We start from the raw sequence: 19,693 nt of genomic DNA on the forward strand, positions 1-19,693 counted from the left end.
AATTTTTGGCTACCGGTCGCTATTAACAACCACAGAAGAAGAAAACCAGGAAGCGTTATTCTGCTTACTAAATGACGCTATCAGGCTTCTCCACGTTTAAGTCAGTGTCTAGCAGCATGAAGAGCATTGTACATATAACATATGTCGCTCTTTAGCGTCTGTGTTTGCTGTAAAACGGAACCAGGTTTTAAATGGAACGATACAAAGTTGACCCTGCAACTCTGTTACGCTGCAGGTATCTGGCTAGATTCAGGTTCTATGCATTTGGTTAGCTAAAGGTTGTGGATGTGGGATGCACGTGGCGGGGAGCTAGAAGTAACTCGCATCGCACCTGAGCGACAAGGAAATCAGTTGTTTTTGCTACAACGCCACGAGTCTGATGTAACGTTAGTTATTCGCATAGATAATGTAGTGCCAAATAGGCCCAGAGAGTTAAGTTGATGCTAAACTTTTAATTTGAGTGGGAAATTAAGATAACGTACTTTGTGTGTATGAAATGTATTCATTATGCTCACGGTGATGTTAACTTGTTGGGGCTTTGTGATAACTTCAGAGGAGTTGGAGGAGATGGCCTGACCTGACTCATAATGGAGGCGCTTCCAGCCTGAAACACGCCATGTGGCAGAGGTGAGGGATATACCGTTCACTATAATACTGGAGGATGAGAATGAAACACTGGCAATGTGTGCCATTCGACCTTTGTTTTTTTAAAAAGGCAGATATTTTGATATGTCACACTATGAAAAACATGTATGTACTGTATTCAATTACATGTGTGATGGCAGCGTTCCACTTAGTGGAGGCCCTGGTATTGTGCAGGCCGGCTCACTGCAAAGGCTCACTGAGACGCCCAATGGAACGAAGCCATCATTAATGTTAGCAATTTCACCTCTGCGTTTTCTACTTTAAAAAGTCATGCTGTATGTTGTAAAATAATACTCCTTAACAAGCTAAATAAATTACGTTAATGCCGTTTTTGAACTGGGTATCATCAATCATATGCAGGACATGTTGTAAATGACCTTGTCCAAATCATCATAATTTTCTGTTGCTGATCTCAATATTTGTATTTGAATGCATGGAGAATTCTGTTTTACTCTTAAATAGTAAATGCAGCCAGACACCATGCCAAATTATTATTTTCACACAGACTCAACTGGATAGAGTGCTAATTATGTGCCTCATTCTTGCATCAAAGTGAATACAGAAATGTTTTTCTTTGAAATGTGACCCTTTTTGAATATGATTATCTTACTCGGCTGCAACTATTATAATAATTTATTAAGTCATACAGCCCTTCATTTAGATATTTTACTAAAAGCATTGTTAAACTTTCCCTCATATATTTTTTGAATATAATTGAAGTTGATGTCTTTTTTCTATCTGAACGTCAATCATATAATATGAAGCACACATGTTCATAGTCAAAATAATAATATTCTGTTGCTGCGCTCTTCTAGATGCATTGTCTGAAGATGGGATTATTGATCTTGATGTGGCCAAGAGCACAACCTTGGAGAGGTAACTTCTACTTCACAATAACATGTATTTAAATGCATGGAGAATTCTGTTTTACTCTTAAATAGTAAATGCAGCCAGACACCATGCCAAATTATTGTTTTCACACACTGACTCAACAGGATAGAGTGCTAATTATGTGCCTCATTCTTGTGTCAGAGTGAATACAGAAATGTGTTTTTCTTAGATATGTGACCCTTTGAATATGATTGTCTTACTGGGCTCCAACTATTTTTGATATTTTATCCAAAGCATTGTTAAGCTTTCCCATTTTACACGTTCTTGTTTGTTTGAGAATAAAGAACAGAAGCTCAATAACCTGGTGGGACAAATTCATATCTTAGCCTCAATTAGACTTTTATTTTGTTCCAGGATTCATCAGAACACGTATTCATGGAGAATCGCTGCAATGCACGCTCAGTCACACTGCTGATCAACATGATTGCTACAACTGAAAGACCTGGGGGTGGTATGTTGTCACACACTGTTATGCACTGACATGCAGCATAATTAGTATTCCTAGCGGTACAGAAGTCACCACTGAGGCATGGACGAATTCTTTTCCAGCTTGTCTGTGCTGGATACAGTCAGACACCATGCAAAAGCCTAGTCTCATTTCTGTCAAATGACTGGGTGAGTGCTCTCCTCAGCCTCATCCAACTATACAGGAATAAGTACAATGATACGCCTAGAAATGGATGGCACTGCTCTACTACTATTTTTAGTTTGTATTTATCTACATTTTCTAAATTCTGCAGTGGCTACTTTTTGAAGAGGGACACGAGAAAAACAGTCAACTCCTTCCTTCACGGTAAGAACATGAGAATGAAATATCCAAATACCTAATAACCCTTGCTGTGATTTCTTTGATTTTAAATGCTTTTATTTTTTAACCTGCAGATCCACAAGGGAAAGCATTATCTATTGTATTACCTGCCTTTGGGAGGCTGGACCGGACCTCACTATTCTTTTGTAATAAACTTGTAACTGTGTTCAAAATGGGTCTTGTGTATTCGTCTTCTAGATTAGGTTTAAAGTTGTTGGAGTAAAGAAAATACAAGCCAGGTATCTTCAATTTCAAAAGCACCACAAAGGTTGAAGCTTTACAATAACAAGACTTAGGGTTTTAAATTAAATGCACATTTTAATAAATAAATCCATAACATTCTTAATAAAGAGGTAATGATTAAAATGTCCCTCAAGGCTGTTAAAGTAGATGAATAGAGTACAGTTCATCCTGCATAATGATCAAATAGGTTTACAGTACACATCATTTCAAGTATACAGTTTAACTGCTTCATATTCTACTCTAAATTATGACTTATTTCCACAGGTTTTGCTTTGGCTGTCAAAGTTCTGTTAAAACAAATGATCATTTGAAGAGTTAACATTACTACACGTCATTCGGGTGACTTGATGAATGATCATTAAAAAATCAAATCAATATTCTAACCTTGAACAAAACAATGACTTGTCTAGATTTCATACAGTAAAAGGGTTAATGTGGAACAATACTGTCCATGTTTGTGATATGGAGATTTTTGCATAGTATTCAAAGAGTCCGTTTTCAGTTGTAACAGTTGAGAATGGGTTCATAGGACAGACAATATTTTCTCAGTGGGGATGTTGCAGATGTTTAGTTTACCACATTTAGTTGTTCTTTAGGCAAATCAACCGAAAATGCTTCATGTTAAAATGAATGAGCAAAACAGGCTCCACATTTAAGACAAACTTAAACCAACTTTATCTGCTGGTGGTCGGTTACGATTTACCAGTTAATTTCCTTTATACATCAGAGAAGGGCATAGAGTATCATTTCCATCAATGTGCCCCGAGGAACAAGTGCTCATTACCAGATGTGGTGGACCGGCTCGTCGGCCTCGGCAGCCATCGACAGCAGGATGGCTTTGGGAGTGTTCTCGAAAAGTGCTGCTCTGTTTTGAGTTTGTCCCTTCTTAACCCAATGGCCGTAGATCTTGAATGCACACGCATCGATGAGCTTGCGGATGGGCTTGACGGCGTACGGGTCGCTCTTGATCACCTCCTTGGTGACGGGTTTGGCGCGGCGGTAGTTGCAGTAGATTCGCATTGTTGCAAGGACGGTCATGCAAATGACCTGAAAGAGAACATTTTGGTAAAAGCTGAGTGGAGTGCTACGGGTATATTAAATGTGGTGAAAGTGTACTTGCCCTTCACCGTAACAATATTTCAGTACGAAACCCCATACCCATACGCTCAAGACTGTTTGATGTCTTTCTTACTCTTTCATTAGTTTTGTCAGTGACCATTCTCAAACACCATATTTTGGGGGATTTATATCTTCTTTACGCATAACAATTTGTTTTCATTCATTTTAGTGCACAATGAAATTAATTAAATAAGAAAAATTACCAACAAACTTAAAACATGTTTATAATAAACTCTAAAATGAATGAAATAAGGCATTTGGAAAGGTCTAATCAGGTGAGTAAATATGCAAGACTGTTTTATATACAGTGAATATTATCATGGATTAATCATGGATATTATGAAATGGAAGGTTGGAAATAAACCTAAACATTCATGGTATATGCTTTGTTTATGCAAATTTAATTTACACGTCTTTTTTTCCAACGCACCTTGAAGCGTCTGTATGGAGTGAACTGCCGCACTTCATTCACCACATACTGAGAAAAGAAGGAGTGGTTGAGGACATCTGTTGCTGTGTATCGCTGCGTTGGGTCCACCACCAGCATCCGGGAGATCTGAGGAAACCGCACCGAGGGTTTTATTTATTCTTCTGTAATTAAAACCGTGTCGCAGCTTCATATAATCGTCACAAATAATATCAATTCGGTCAAACATCCAAAGTTTTGTAGCAAAACCCAGCTAGCAGAAGTAGAGATGAGAGCCCACCAAATCTTTAACAGTGTCTGAGCGGTCCTCCCACTCTGGAGACGAGTAGTCATAGTTCCCAGACAAGATCATACGCAGCATCATCATCTGTTTTCTGTGCCAGAAGGGCGGAGAGCCTGCGAGTAGCGTGTACATGATCACCCCTGAACTCCATCTGCAGGCAGAAACCAGGAGAAAAGCAAGCTTAAAGTGTGTAAACGTTGTGTACTTCAATTATCCTGAGAACCTGGAAAGTGTGCAAGTCAGGTCACAGGATAACATGAGTTTCTATATTGTACATGCGCTTACAATAGATCCACATTGCTGCTGAAATTGTACATTGACATAGTTTATTAGCCATTTGTTAATATCTGAAATAACTTTGTTGCTTAAATTGTTTAGTTTGTATATCTGACACTGCTAACTTTCTGATTGTTCACTCACATGTCCACAGCAGTACCGTATCCTGCATGCCCTCCGTCCATGGAGCACTCGATGATCTCTGGAGCAAGGTAACCAGGAGTCCCACACACCTCTGCATCACAAGACGCATCAAACTCTTTGAAATCCACATTGACAAAGCTTAAAAAGGTGTTTCACCTCTTGGTCTCTGGCAGAAAACGTGAGTATTACACTCAGGCAGATGGAGTCTTGCAATTAAAGGATGACCTACTCCAAACCCTGAGCCACAGCTCTCCCAAATTAGAATTAGAAGTAATATATAATAATAATAAAAACAACAACAACATTAGTAGACAATTCTTCCTCAAACCAGCAATGCACACAGCAAGACTTTCTCACGGATGTGGGCGAACTAAACCCGTGAACCATAAAAGCATAGCTGAAGGCTTTTCTGTCATTCCTATCTAAGCAAAAGGAGATATGAAACTCATGAAATCCCATTATAAGTTTTTAACCCACTCAAATACGATAACTTGAGCACTTGTAATTACTTTCCACAAGTGGCTTCTGTCTAAGTATAACATCAATATGCATCACACCATTTGCCCACATCTGAGAAAATGGGGTTTGCTACCAGATGGTTAATTTGAAGGCAGCTTTTTAATTATGTGTCGGTGGGTTACTGGAGATCTACAGATTTGAGTTCAGCTCTATTGCATATTTACCAATAAATGATTTGAGGATGGATAGTTCCATGAGACGTTTGATTTGCCAGCTCTCACTGCTACTGTGCGACTGTGGCTCAGTGGTTAGCATGCCCGTCTTTCAATCAGAGGATTGGTGGTCCTAAAGCAAGACACTTAAACCTTAAATGCTCTCCGTTGCTTTGTCTAAGGTGTACAGAGCAAAAACATGTAAGTTGCTAACTTGCTTTGGATAAAAGCGGCAGCTTAAATGTAATGTAATGCTAATAATGATCGGATGCTCTCTGAGTCTTATTTGAAAAGGTCAGTGTCCTCTGAGCGTTTGAGACTACAGCAAATACATACAGTGTCCTGTTGCATCTTAACCTTTGTAAGAGAGGCTCAGAGACACGGGAGAGCATGTTGTGCAACCAGACCCAGATTCTCAGCCGACCACCAGCAGCTGCTGGAACGGCACTGAAGGTTTTGAACATAGTAACGGTAATAGAAACAAATATATCTGCAGCGTGAGTACACTGGTGTGAATTTCTGCTCGGAATATGTCAGTGCAGTGACGGGCCGTCAGGGCCAGCTCGGCCTTCTTTGCTGGCCTCAACAGAATCACAAAGTTATAGCTATTTTCTAATAAATAAATAAAATGTTAATAATTAAAAGTTACATATATATTTTATAATGTTATCGTTTTTCTACAAAAACACTACATCTGTTATAAATATTTTTTCCTATCAGCTTATTGTCTCATTATTGTTTCATTGAGCAGCTCCTGTCTCCTGTCTGTTCCTCATGGCTTGCTGGCTGCTGGCTGTTCAGGCCAGCCAGCTGGCACAGGCCTAGGACGCTGCTTTAATGCTCTTTCAATCAGATCTCACCTCTGTCTCTCTGTATGTCTCTCTCTCTCGTTTTTCTCGTCTCTTTCTGTCTCCACCGGTTAAACAGTGAAGGCTAGTGGACTGGCCGTCACTGTGTAATCCCTGCCCTGCACAGTGCACACAAACTTCAGTACTTTAGGTGGTGCTGTGTGCACCTAGTCAAGTTGGTTGCGCTACTTTAGCTTATAGAAGAAGAACACTTTAACTTGAAGAAGAAGAAGCTGGAGCTGGAGACTATCCCCTGAGGTCTCTGGCTTTGCATTTCACCCTGCTTGTGAGACATGCGCGATGGAAACTGTAACGGTCTGCTTGGCTTGCAGTTAGATTTCTTTTCACTTTTGGACTACCTGGACGTAAACGTTTTATTTTGAAAGGACCTTGAATGTATTCAGATAATGTCATAATGTTTGCTGGTTGGTTTCCATGTCGGCTCTTACTGACCTTTGAGCCTCTGTCCCGGCTTGATTTGCACAGCAAAGCCAAAGTCGGTGAGTTTGATGTTCATCTGGTCGTCTAAAAGGATGTTCTCAGGCTTCAGGTCCCTGTGGACGATGTTCTGGCCGTGCAGAACTTGGACCACCTTCAGCAGAGCACGCATGATGTTCCTAAAACCAACAAACACCAAACCCGACCAGTCTTTTAATTAAGACTTAGGACAATTCATCTCTTTTGTCTTCTCAGATAGTTCAGATATTGACATAACACTCTTACTGACCGGGTTTCCTTCTCACTCAGAGTAACTTTCTCTGTGAGGTAGTCAAAAAGTTCACCTCTCTTCATCCTGCAGGAAACAAAACAAAACCTTTTAAAAGCTGCTAACTTGAAATCCTGTTTAAAACTCAGTCGTCTAAAACTTGACACTTACAGGTCAAACACCAGGAAGAAGAAGGCGTGGGATTCGTAGCAGTCTTTGAGCTGTACTGGAGAGGAGAGAGATATTTGAAGTACACTCAGTATTTAATAAAGACAGACACATCTAAGAGCACGCCTGACCACACCTGACCTCTTGAGCAGACGAGTGAGACAAAATAAGTCTCAGCTTTCTGAGACTTATTGTAGATTCACGTTTCAATGAAGCTGCTTTTGCACAGTTTTAATTAAAATATTTGTATTTTTTAAGAGAATAAAAGGGCTTACTGATGTTGTCTTGTCCGCAGACTTTCTTCAGGATGTCGATCTCCTTCACCGTCGCCTCTCTGATCTCCTCGATCTCCTGCGGGGTCGTCTTGTCCGAGGGGGTGATGTCGATGATCTTCACCGCATACTCCTGAGACGTCCTTTTGTTGATGCAGCGACGCACCACGCTGCTCACTCCCCTGAGGAAGAAAACAGCACTTCACATCTGTACAGCATCATGGGGTTACTTATTTCTTCACAGGATTGCATTTTTAGAGCTGGACTCAAAGACTTTGGCTCCTGCTTTCTGTGATAACTGTGTTCTTTCCATGTTCATCCTACATATGGTTCTCAACTGGTCTGGCTGCGGGACCCAGGCCCACCCATGACAAGCCGCGACCCAAATTGAGCAAAATATTCAATTTCTCAAATTGAATTAATGAAAAGATGGTGCAGTTTGAACTTGAGATAGTACAGCATATCATAGCTTGCACGGAAAAAAAAATAGTTAGAAATTTTCCTTTTTATAGTCGATTAAAAACCAAAGGCACCTCCTTCACAGGTGACACTGTAGTATAGTAGGTGCCTCATCTTGATGTGATGAGTATAATAAAGTCAAAGACTATAATCTCTTAATGGTAATTTCTATTTATTTAATTATTCTGGTCCTTTTAGAGTTAACCAAACTGGCTCTCCATCCCCTGTTTGTGAAGCTCACTAAGCCATGTGAAGAGTAGAGCAGCCCATTGTTAACAACACATTGTTAGTCTGGTGACCTTGTGACCTGCACGTTTAGACATAAAGTTGGATTATGTAATCTAACAGGCTGCCTTCCAATCCAGCATAGCTCCCAACACTAAACCTTTGTCCAAAACACCCTGGAGTTCATGAATGCGGCCTCCTTGAACACTGCGTGTGTTATGTAAGAGCACCACTGTCTGACAGATGGAGGTGACTGATAATGAGAGCGAGAAAAGCTCTGGCACTGCAGACATTTCACAGGGACTTCTGGGAAACTTCAACTAAAAACTATTCAACTCGTTTTCATCAGTGTCTCACGCTAATGAACAACACTAACATGTTGAGCTGTTGTGGGCCAAAAGATTATTTTGAGACGATTATTTACCACATGTTGGTATGCGCCCCCTTTAAAGGATTAGTGTAGTTTAACATTTTGGGGAGACGTGCATGGTATGCTTCTCTGCTCCTTCTTCAGGTTGAAGTCTTTATGAACATACCTTCCCAGAATCTCCTTGGTCTCGTACTTTTCGTAGAACTCCTGGGCTCCCACCCAGTCAGGGACCTCGTCCTCTTTGGTCATGGTGGCTGTGATGCTGGTTCACCACTGAGGCTGCACAACCTGCTCTCCTCTTACAGCAGTCCGTCGCTGATGGAAACGTTTGTATTTTCAATGACACAGCACCGATTACGACACATTATTAATCAAGCATTAGGAGGAGCCCTGCAATGGTATTTAAGTTGGTTATCGTTGCTGATTAGAATTATTTTCGGCAACGTGTTATGCAGAAATGAAAAACATTTGCAGCTTCTCAAACCGTTCTTCTCATATTTTAAATTTTGGAATTTCGGGGACTGCTGGTTGAATGCCTCTTTGGCCTTTGAGAAACAATATCCTTTTTAATTCATAAACGATTAATTGAGATAATGATGTCTAATACAACTTAACCAGTAACCACTAATTGCAATAGATACACAAAGTTATATAAACCTATAATTACGTTTTTAACATCTTAATCTGCAAATTAAGAGTCCTTTCACTGTTCTCTATCATTTTACAATGAATACAACTCCGTCTCACTCGTGTTGATAAACAGAAAATAAGCGAATGAACTGTCTCGGATTGGGACTCGCCGTCATTACCGTCAAATCACGGGGTGCAGACTAATGGAGCAACGTGCCACAGTGTGGGAACAAAATCTCCCTCACGTCCTCTGTCACCATTTGACCTTTTGCGGTCTCCAATAATAAACACATTAAAGAGACATAATAGAGAAGGAAAAGCCCGCTCGGTCTCTCACCTTGTCGCGTGTGTCAGTCAGTCGCGGTTATTCCGGTTATCCATCACAAGCGCTCGGTCTGTTCGTGAGGCGGCAGAGGACGGACGAAGCGCTCCGGTCAGACCCCGGTGCTGTCGCGGCGGTGTGGGGCTGCTGCCATTTGCAAAGGGTGAGCTTTAATGTCAGACGCCAAAAATAAATAGATGCTTCCGCAGCAGCAGTCTCTGAACGCGTGTGTGCATAAAAACCAGCTCCATGAAATAACAGCCTGTCGCTGCTGCCCTTGCCGCGAGGCGTTTAGAGAGGCAGAGGGCTGTCCGAGATCACCACCTCCACATGCAACGCTCAGCTCGTGCATATGCATTCAGGCCGGAGTGACTGGACAGGTGCTGGGCCCCTGCGAAGTCTAATTAAAGAAAGTGGATGTAAAAATAGAAACGTTTCTTAGAAAGTCCAGTGTAACTTTAAAAACAGGCAGTGTAATAGATTAGAACACCTCACACTGCATTTATGATTTAAGGGCTTTATTATTTTGAAATCTAAAACATGTTGCAAACAAACTGCAGACATCATAATCCAGAGGATGGAAACAAGCACGCAGTTCATCAATTTAAATTAAAAGCACTTAAGCTAACGAAAATAACTGGTGAAAACAACTCAAATCAACACGCAGCAAAATATATAAACAATATTTATACGAGTATTACTACAAACTCTGCGGCTATGAACACAATGATGCCTTCTAATGATAATCAGTTGTCAAAATGAAGCATGTTTATTGATGTCTTGTAGGTTAAAACACATGTAGTATTCATCCAGCACGGTGGCTCATTACAGTTGTGTGTTCTTCAATCTTCAGGTTTTTGTCTCAGTCTCATGACATACCTGTGGAGAAAATACAAGTTTAATTCAACAAATTGTCCTACTTTTAATTATAATTTGTAACAATCCTATAGTACAAGAAATAAAAGCAAGTTATATAATGAATTCAGAAAGCCTTTAAATCAACGCCTCCTTATGGCCACAATGTGTATTGCAACAAATTACATAAGACCCATGACTGCATAATGCAAAGTCATGTGGCTATGACGTCTGAATGACTAAGTGTTCAAATCCTCCTTATTTTGGAGTATTAACTCAAATGTATAAAGAAAAGTCATTAAAAGACTGACCGTGGATGTGTGACTCAAAACAGTGAAATGAGTAATGCATAGTTTTTTTAATATACATGTCTATATGTTTTTTTGTTTTTTAAACTATTTAAACATTATTATCTGTATCACTACATGTTGGACAAGAGAGAAACAAACTTTAAAATCTTCTGTATGTTTGCACAAATGGAAGAATTTACATTAACAATGACTTTTTTAAGTGGTGCAAGACTGCACTGCTGGACTGCCATGCCATGGCTATAAATGTGTAACTATGTGAAAATCAAATTTCTTACAACTGTTCTTTTTTACTCACCATTAGAGAACTTGCACTGTTTCAGGACCTCACTGAAGCCCTCACAGAGCTTGAGGTCGCTCTGGCTTTGAGCACACTCAATGAACTGTTTGAGCTCATAGGAGCAGGATTGCTGCTGTTGAGGGGGCTGCTGCTGGTACATGGACTGTGGCTGCTGCTGGTACATGGACTGTGGCTGCTGCTGGTACGGCTCCTGAAAAACAGCAAATGATGGGATCCTTTATACATCTATAGTAGGCATGGTCATTTCAGTCATTTGTTTCAAATGGAACACGGTGACAAAACGTGAAATCTTCTTGCCAATGTTACCAGAAAAATAAAATATTGCAATGATAAACATGGTGATATATTATGCAAGTGTCAAAACTTCTCAAGACATCTCACAGGCAAAGATATTTGCGCTAAGCTTTACATGTTTCCTTTGATGTTTTTTTTCCTATCTCAAAAAGACAACAAAAAATGACAACACATTAAAATCAGTCAGCACACAAGCACATTAATATCACTGTGGATAAACCCAGGTGAAGAGAATGGTATGACTATGTACGTGGTTCACGGTAATCCATAATCCCCAATAACTGGATTTAAGATGGTTGCCTACCAGTTAACATCTAATGGTAGTGATCACTACTTCCTCCTCCATCTGTTTTTTGTTACCGCTACCTACCTCACACAGGTCAGACACACTAATCTGCCCTGAGGCTATTTCAGTCTTATGACAAGATGCTAAATCCCAGTTTATTTACCTGGTATGTGACATCAGGCTTGGCAGGCTCCGAGTTTCCTCCACCGAAGCCTCCAGTCATGGCGTGGCCGAGGGTGTGTCCTACTGCAGAGCCCACTGCCACTCCAGCGGCTGTAGTTGCCATTTGCGCAAACATACCAGGCTGCTTGGGTGCTGCAGCTGGAGCAGCCATAGCAGATGGAGGAGCATGCATTGGAGCCGGGGCATAGGAGGGTGGGGGTGCAGCCCTGGCCATAGGAGGGGGTGCAGCCCTGGCAATAGGTGGGGGTAAGAAAGTAATTTCAACTCTACAGGTCCAAACACTATTAACAACTGGCACAAGTGCTGGATTCAAATGAGTTAGAATTTGTTTTGAATTGATGCTAATTATAAAATTCAAGAAGGCCAAAAACATCAACTCTCAAGAAAAGAAGACTGCACACTTTCTGTCTTTAGAATCTCACGAGGGCAAATGTTGACAATGAGAAACCCCAAAGGATAAAACTATATATATATATATATATATATATATATTAAAAGGAAGTTATCTATGCACATATGAATCATATTCAAAAGCTATTTAAAGTGGGCAATAGAGGGACAGAAAGAAAAAGTGTTGTAACTAATTGTGGGCCAGGCATAGGGTGTCATCTGAGGTCACTGATTGGTTGCCTCTGGACAGTTTGGCATTAGAGCATAGGCTTACTGTCTAGAGCCCTAAGCTTTTATTACGACTATATGTGGCACACGTGGTCTAAAAATCAAGCATGACAAACTATTTAAAAGGTTTTAATGGGTTTATGAATACAATTCCCAAATAGTATCAAGTAGCTAACGTTGAGCTCCCGTATGGCAAAACAAAAATAAGTCTAAATGTGTATGCAGGTCAAAGGAAAACTGATCCCAGCTGCCTGTAGTTTGATGTAAATCCACACAGTTTAACTTTATTGTATTAAATTGTGACGCTGTGACGTCACATGACATGCAACATTACATTACGATGATGTAGCTGGATTACACACTGTAACCTTAAACACTTAAGTTAATCAATGACTTCTGAGCATCAATGTCCTGGTTCAAGAGGAAGACATTGAGACGCTCATAAATAATCATAAGCTACATTCTAGCTACTAGTTAATCCAATAACGAGTGGCACATAAAACGTTAACCGTTACGCTAGACTTGTTCGCAGCTATGTAAATGACCCTAAATCCGTGTTTTACCAACACGTATGAAATGTTACCTGGCTGGAGGAGCCATCCTGGACGACCGGCTTCTGCTTCCTCTCGGCATTTTGTGAATTATTGGTAATATGTGTGAGTTTTCTGGTTGACAAATACGGACGCGATTCCGCAGGCTACCTTATGTCGACCTTTAGCTAGTCCGGAACTTATTGTGTTACATCATTTGACTCTCGGATAACTTCCGGTGTTGTGTCGTATACCGCTTCCCCCGAACATCTAACCGCCGATAGGGGCGCTGTCACTTTAAGAGCATGGTAACACTCTTCGACGAGGGAACCGACTACGACGTAGCACCTGTATAAACGAAGTATTGGAGTACTTACTTTCCTTCACACCCTCCTATTTTACACTCCTATGTCTGACTGCTGCTATAATACAGACTGATAGTTTTTCTTTATATATCTATATATCTATATATATATATATCTATATATATATATATATATCTATATATCTCTCTCTCTCTCTCTCTCTCTCTCTCTCTCTCTCTCTCTCTCTCTCTCTATATATATATATATATATATATATATATATATAGAAACGTTTGTTCAACCTTTCTGTATGTTTGGACGTGTGGAATAATCGACTTTGACTTAATGCTAACCAACATCATATATAGTTTATGTATTTTAAACTTTGTTTCATTTAATGGTTATAAAATATTACATAAATGTAAACCATAGGCTGCTTTTCACAATACATTTTGACTCGCGTTTTAAATTAGATATTTCATAATTGAAATTATATTACATTTTACATCAGTAAATTGAACATTACATCTGTTTAAAAACGTGTAGATAATACTGTTCTTTTCATGCACCCTTTAAACCTAAATAATTAATTCTAACATACCTTAGATGAATCAATCACTTAATTATCCTTTTAGGGATTATTTTATACTTATTTCAGCATGTTTAATAACAAAGAAAGTAAAACAAAATAGCAATTAAGTTTGTTTTAATTTTAAGAGACTGGGATACAACAATGTGTGCAATTGGACAAGCAATACTCAGCTTCCAACGCGTAAGCTAATAATGTTCCACATATTTAAACTGAAATGTACCTTTATCTGTCGGACAGACTGACACAAAAGATGTGACTCAGTTAGTTCCCAAATTTCTGGAAAAAAAACACATTGTGAAGGCAGAGTCAATCAAACACAACTAAATAGAGCTAATGAGTTTATACCAATGAGTTTCTCTGGTGTCTTGCAAACACAGTTAATATAAGAGAATATAATGTACGTCAGTGACATGTTTTCTCGCTGAAAACGAACGCTCCAGCCCACATAATAAATGGTAATTGAACAGTTAAATAATTACCAACATGGCTCATTACACAACACACAATAACAATGCATTTCTTTGTTGGTTTATTCTTCAGCAAAAAAAAGACCACATATAAATGTGCAAAGCCAACATATAAAAAACATTTACACAAGTATTCATTTTCTCAACAAAAATATCTGGTAAAATACCAGTACATTATAGCAATGAGAAGCTATTTTAGAAAAGTACGCTACACAGGTAGTACATGTAGTATAACCAAGAAGGTTGCACACCTTCATAACTATAAAATCATATTACATGTAGCGTTCCACAGCCATATATTATTTCATAACAAGGATTTGATTAAAGAAAAAATATCACTTATTTCTCAAATTAAGCAGGAAGAGACAGACATGTTACTCATTTTTCCCTTTCTTCTTCTTTTCAGAAAATCTACGTTGTTGATTGTGTCCACCTCCTCGTCCTGATCGGTTTCCTTTTGCTCTTTGATTTGTCCACACTGGCATAGGAGGCTCAAGTTCTCCTGGTCGCCCTCCTCTGTCTGGTACGCTGCCCATTAACATCTAGTGAGACCAAATAGGAATTAGAGGCCATCGGTATTTTGAGCTTCAGAGGTCTTCATTTAGAGTCACATGGACAGTTTGTATCTGTTTACAGTTGTACCTTGTAAATGGGAGTGCTTGTTCCAGCCCTGATCGGCTCCATGAGGAACGTATCCTCCCTGGCGGCGATCAGAAGAGAAGAGGAGACTCCAGAGGAGCCTGAGAGGGATGAAAGAGGAGGCACGGAGGCCAGAGCTTCACTGCGCTCCTGTAAATAAAAAACTGATTAAACTGAGCTGTTTTTTTGTCATCATGAATCTCAATAACCCACAATAGACGAACGATCCACTTTAGTATTACTGCTTTGAAAAGAAGTGAGTTCTGAACCGAGGAAGTGATGGTAGGTGTACCTACCTTTTGTCTTTCTCCCCACGCAAACGACTCAACTGTCACCTGAAAGCGTTTGATCATCATTTGTCGCCGACACTGATAGTCCTCTGACAGAACTTGATTGATCTTTTTCACTTGCGCCTGAGAAACAGAAAGGAAAAAATGTTCAAAGAGTTACATAATATGATTTGTGATAAACTAGTAACTGTGGTAACATACCCACTGCGCTGAGCTGAGGCTATTGTTGAGAAGCGAGTTTGTCATGTGTCCACACGGTAGACGAGTGAGCCTTGACTCCACCTGCATAGGAATAACATTTCAAAAAGCATTGAGTACTTCTCTGTTCGTAGTCATGACATCTCAGTCTCTCTTACGTCAAACATACTTCACTCAACACATCTGTAAATTGCGAGGAGGCATCCATGTCAAGGGCGTGCAGCAGTAATATCCATTCTGCCTGCATCTCCGCTTTTCTCCTGTCTTTGGCATCGTCATCTTCGTATTCTTGATCAAACTCAACGAGTTCATGGCTGTGATCTTTAACTCGCTGCTCTTTTTCAGACTCGTCTCCCGTTGTTTTCTCCACAGGATGCAATTCCTTATGCCTCATTATTTGAGCCGCTTGCAATTCTGCTACAAGGAACTCTAAAGGATTTAACAGTTAGTTTAAAAAGATGCACCAATCATTGAAAAATGTTATGATCATGAATTATAAAGTGGAACACAACTCTACAACATAAACCACAAGAGTCAGAATATTTCTCACCTGTGACTTTGTTGAGGACGGATGGTCCCAGCACCTCAGATGTCAACACAGCGAGGGGAGACAACATGTTGGACAGCAACGTTCTCAACTCCCCCACCAGCAAGACGTCACTTGTTCTGCTTGAATCTAAAAAAAAAAAAAAGTTTCTCTTAGAGCCAGGTTTATATAAGGGCCAATATTACTTGTCTATGAGCACTCACCAACAAATTAATTTAGAAACTATAAAATACCCCAATTAGTATATATTGGGTACACAATGTAGGCATACTTATACAAACAATGTGTGTTGCGTGTTCCTGTATAACAGCAATAACAAAAATACTATCAATGTCATTATCAGAATTTCTAAATTGACAAAAATTGATATTGGCATCATCCTAAAAAATCTGTAATCTATTAAGCTGTAAGATTTCTTCAATTGACCATTAATGCATGGGAAATATTAATATAGAGAAATATTAATATATTTTTAAAGTGAGCACCTTTGACACACACACACACACACACACACACACACACACACACACACACACACACACACACACACACACACTTCCTTAAGGATGAATAGCGATATATCTTAACAATAGAAGAATACTAAACCACAAAAACAAACCCCAGACAAACTCAAAACACAGACACTGCAACGGAAACAAAGTGTATGGTTTAAAGTTGTAAAAGAGCTCAGATCATAGTTAGCCAGTGTCTCAAAAACTACCCAGATGTGGATGTTATTCTACTCAGTGAGAAGAAACACCACCTGAAGACTTAGCATGTCTGACTGGACAGAGGTTCGCAGTGAGCACCTTGGAGCTCCGGACAGAGAGCCGTCAGCTCCGCAGTCAGCCAGGTGAGTAGCGGGCAGGGGAGCTCATCGCACCGACACCGCGACAGGCACGAGCTGCCCGGGTACCTGAGCAGGAAGTAGGACGGCCGGTGAAATGAGCAGCTTTACGTCGGTCGTAAAAGCCAGACTATTGATGCAAAATTACACATTTAACAAGAGGTTGAAGTAAACTAGTTAACTTGTATGAAATTGTCCCAAACAAGAGCTTGTAATACATTTCTGTAACACACGAAGGTAAGTTAGGTGACTACGCAGCCAACAAGGAAGCGGTTACTCACCCTAAAGCTTTGATAGCTGAAACTGTCCCTGCGCTCCTCTCCATTGTCACTATATAATTGTAAACTATTGATGTATAAATCTGTAAATCAGCTCTTCCCAACTCAAAGTTCAAGCGTGTTTATAAATTGTGCTTCCCCTTTTTTTTCCTACAAAGTTTAATGAAAGGCCACGTACCGCCACCTGCTGGCCGGAGTACGGAGTGCTTTTATAATAATTCAACACAAATAAGAATGAATGCAGAAACGATTTTAAAAGGAACATTTTACAAAATATGTGGAATGAATTTAAAAGATTGATTCACATGAAATTGTAAACAACAAACAAAATGTAAAATGAAAAGTGTAATAATAATGATGATAATTGTAACAATAATAATAAAACATAAAAATGACTCATAATAATTATAATAGTTATAATCATAATAGTTATAATCATAATAGTCATAGTACGCTTTATTTATGCAGCACTCTTTAAAACAAGGTTACAAATTGCTTTAAAATAATATAATGGAAAAAGTACCCAACAATAACATAATAATTATTTTGTAATTACAACCACTTTCCAGCCTCATCTTGTCTGATGATACACTCCCTCATATAATGTAATTAAAAGAAAAATCTGTGATACTGATATAACGTGTCACAGTTTTTATACTTCACTAACACGGCCATCAGTGTTGTTTTTTTCATTTATGTCCACCAGGAGCCACTAGAGGTCTGTGATGGGCTGAAGTATATCAACTAACAACTGATGCTAAAACAACACATTGGCCTTAAAACTGGCTTTAAAATACTAATTGACTCAAGTACCTCAGTGCAATATTGAGGTACTTGTACTACTTGTGTATTTCCATTTAATGCAATACTTCTAAGTCACCGCATTTCAGAGGAAATATTGTACTTTTTATTGTACCTCATTTGTTTGAGAGTTTTAGTTAAAACTTATAAGACATAATGAAGCACTAAATAAAGTAGTTTATCGCCACCTCAACTAACATCTAAATGCTGCTCACATGTTAATGGTACAATAAAAATATGTACTATTCAATATATGAAGAGCTGCATAATAGTGTTTTTCACTTTTGACACATTATGAAAATATACTGTCTTACTGTTCTTTGTGTTTGGATGCAATTTAACAACTGCTTGCTGTTAATGCATATTGTTAAAAAATATGCATATGAAATTCTATGTTTTGGCTCAGCCACATTATTCTCTTTATCTTCATCAGGACCCAGAAGGGCATACTCGGCACTCTCAACACTATCATAGGTGTTGCTATGAAGACAGTGCAGCTCATGTTTACTTCAATATGCATATATATATATATATATATATATATATATATATATATATATATATATATATATATATATATATATATATATATATACATATATATATATATATATATATATATATATATATATATATATATATATATATATATATATATATATATATATATATATATATATATATATCAAGCATGCTTTTATGGTTCTGCTTTAACAGCTTTGGATCAATGTCTTCTTCACAGCTCCCGCCAGAAGCCTGTACAAAAGCAGAAAACAATAGAAAACATTGAACTTAAGTTGTGCCATCACTATTCGCGCAAAGCCGGAGAGTCCTCTGATCTGACTCTGCAGATGAAAAGGTCATCTTTATTGGTAGTGAAATAAGTTTATGTTCAGCTTTTGTTTAAAACCTAATATTCCGTTCCTCTCGCACATGACTGTGCGCACACACACTCAGGCAGACAAGCACACGTGCTGCTTCATTAGCTTTGTCTGAATGTGTTGTCTCATCTCCTCACTGAGCACAGCTTGACCACATGTGTCACACGCGTGGCAACAAGCCCCTCCATCAGCAGCGTGTAAACTGACCAGGAACAATGAAGACCGCGGCGGTGTGCTTCAAGATAAAGCCTCTTACGTTTGCTTGGCGCCTGCTGCCATATGTACAGAAACTGTGCCGTCCCTTGACAACAAAAGCCACGCCATGCGTCAGGATGCTGCGTCTTTTATTCCCCTGATACTACCCTCTGCTCCATGAAACCTTGCGGGGTGTTGACCTTTGACCTCTGGCAAGCAGCCAGACAAAGCAGACAGACACTCCCCTCTCCATGGACTTGTTGAGCCCTTGTTAGGTGGATGGATGGATGAAACAGTGATTCCCTCATAGTCCATAGTCCTAATGACTGCCATACTTAAGAAACATGTTTTGGTTATACTGTTTGTGCTGTGGAGATCAAAATGCATCACACATTAATATATATATATATATATATATATATATATATATATATATATATATATATATATATATATATATATGTGTGTGTGCATCGTTATATAATACATTTTCAGTAAAATCCATTTAGAAACTGTTTATGGATAACCGGATAATACATTAAACTAATATCTTGTTAGATCAAGGTTCTTAATAACATTGAAGCAAAAAAAATCATATAAATATCCAATATTGACATGAAACAGTTGCACACTTATACTACACATAGTGGTGCACTTTGTTTGTAAAAAGGTGCATAAAACACATAGACAAAATAGGGCACATGACTAACCAATAGTACAATATCGCAGGAGTATCATAAAATATTGAAACAAAGAGAATTACTGGTGAAA

The 19,693-nt window shown here is 39.0% G+C and overlaps 3 protein-coding genes, 1 long non-coding RNA gene and 2 other non-coding genes across 7 annotated transcripts; 3 read left to right on the plus strand and 3 right to left on the minus strand.

Annotated features, from left to right (window-relative positions):
• The first annotated feature begins 6 nt into the window (after positions 1-6).
• Positions 7-2,517, plus strand: LOC137790869 (uncharacterized). 2 transcript variants are annotated; one of them, XR_011077963.1, is made up of 7 exons: positions 7-235; positions 554-627; positions 1,461-1,521; positions 1,891-1,987; positions 2,086-2,151; positions 2,277-2,329; positions 2,419-2,517. It is a non-coding gene; the product is annotated as an uncharacterized lncRNA (long non-coding RNA). The 2 variants fall into 2 exon arrangements; XR_011077964.1 differs by lacking the exon at positions 2,086-2,151 and having other exon boundaries at positions 8-235.
• LOC137791217 (small nucleolar RNA SNORA15) lies at positions 1,077-1,209 on the plus strand. The gene has a single exon (XR_011078011.1). It is a non-coding gene; the product is annotated as a small nucleolar RNA SNORA15 (small nucleolar RNA).
• LOC137791216 (small nucleolar RNA SNORA15) lies at positions 1,556-1,690 on the plus strand. Its single transcript, XR_011078010.1, has one exon. It is a non-coding gene; the product is annotated as a small nucleolar RNA SNORA15 (small nucleolar RNA).
• A 622-nt stretch (positions 2,518-3,139) lies between the features above and the next one.
• On the minus strand, positions 3,140-9,824 carry phkg1a (phosphorylase kinase, gamma 1a (muscle)). Its single transcript, XM_068585432.1, has 10 exons — positions 9,523-9,824; positions 8,722-8,870; positions 7,505-7,683; positions 7,233-7,287; positions 7,083-7,148; positions 6,809-6,972; positions 4,837-4,927; positions 4,414-4,567; positions 4,137-4,262; positions 3,140-3,634 (listed from the first exon to the last, which is right to left on the minus strand). Exons 2-10 carry the CDS (start codon positions 8,802-8,804, stop codon positions 3,368-3,370), a joined length of 1,185 nt encoding a protein of 394 aa, XP_068441533.1. The 5' UTR covers positions 8,805-8,870; positions 9,523-9,824; the 3' UTR covers positions 3,140-3,367.
• A 184-nt stretch (positions 9,825-10,008) lies between these two features.
• Positions 10,009-13,120, minus strand: chchd2 (coiled-coil-helix-coiled-coil-helix domain containing 2). The gene is made up of 4 exons (XM_068585109.1): positions 12,936-13,120; positions 11,715-11,964; positions 10,969-11,161; positions 10,009-10,386 (listed from the first exon to the last, which is right to left on the minus strand). The coding sequence occupies exons 1-4, from the start codon at positions 12,983-12,985 to the stop codon at positions 10,376-10,378; spliced, it is 504 nt and encodes a 167-aa protein (XP_068441210.1). The 5' UTR covers positions 12,986-13,120; the 3' UTR covers positions 10,009-10,375.
• A 1,192-nt stretch (positions 13,121-14,312) lies between these two features.
• Positions 14,313-17,187, minus strand: im:7138535 (uncharacterized protein LOC797998 homolog). Its single transcript, XM_068585182.1, has 8 exons — positions 17,049-17,187; positions 16,730-16,836; positions 15,924-16,049; positions 15,543-15,802; positions 15,377-15,457; positions 15,182-15,298; positions 14,889-15,035; positions 14,313-14,788 (listed from the first exon to the last, which is right to left on the minus strand). Exons 1-8 carry the CDS (start codon positions 17,090-17,092, stop codon positions 14,621-14,623), a joined length of 1,050 nt encoding a protein of 349 aa, XP_068441283.1. The 5' UTR covers positions 17,093-17,187; the 3' UTR covers positions 14,313-14,620.
• Positions 17,188-19,693: the final 2,506 nt, after the last annotated feature.

Source organism: Clinocottus analis, unplaced genomic scaffold, assembly GCF_023055335.1.
Source record: "Clinocottus analis isolate CAN_PGR_092001 unplaced genomic scaffold, fCliAna1.0.p SCAF_2, whole genome shotgun sequence".
Taxonomy (NCBI): Eukaryota; Metazoa; Chordata; class Actinopteri; order Perciformes; family Cottidae; genus Clinocottus; species Clinocottus analis.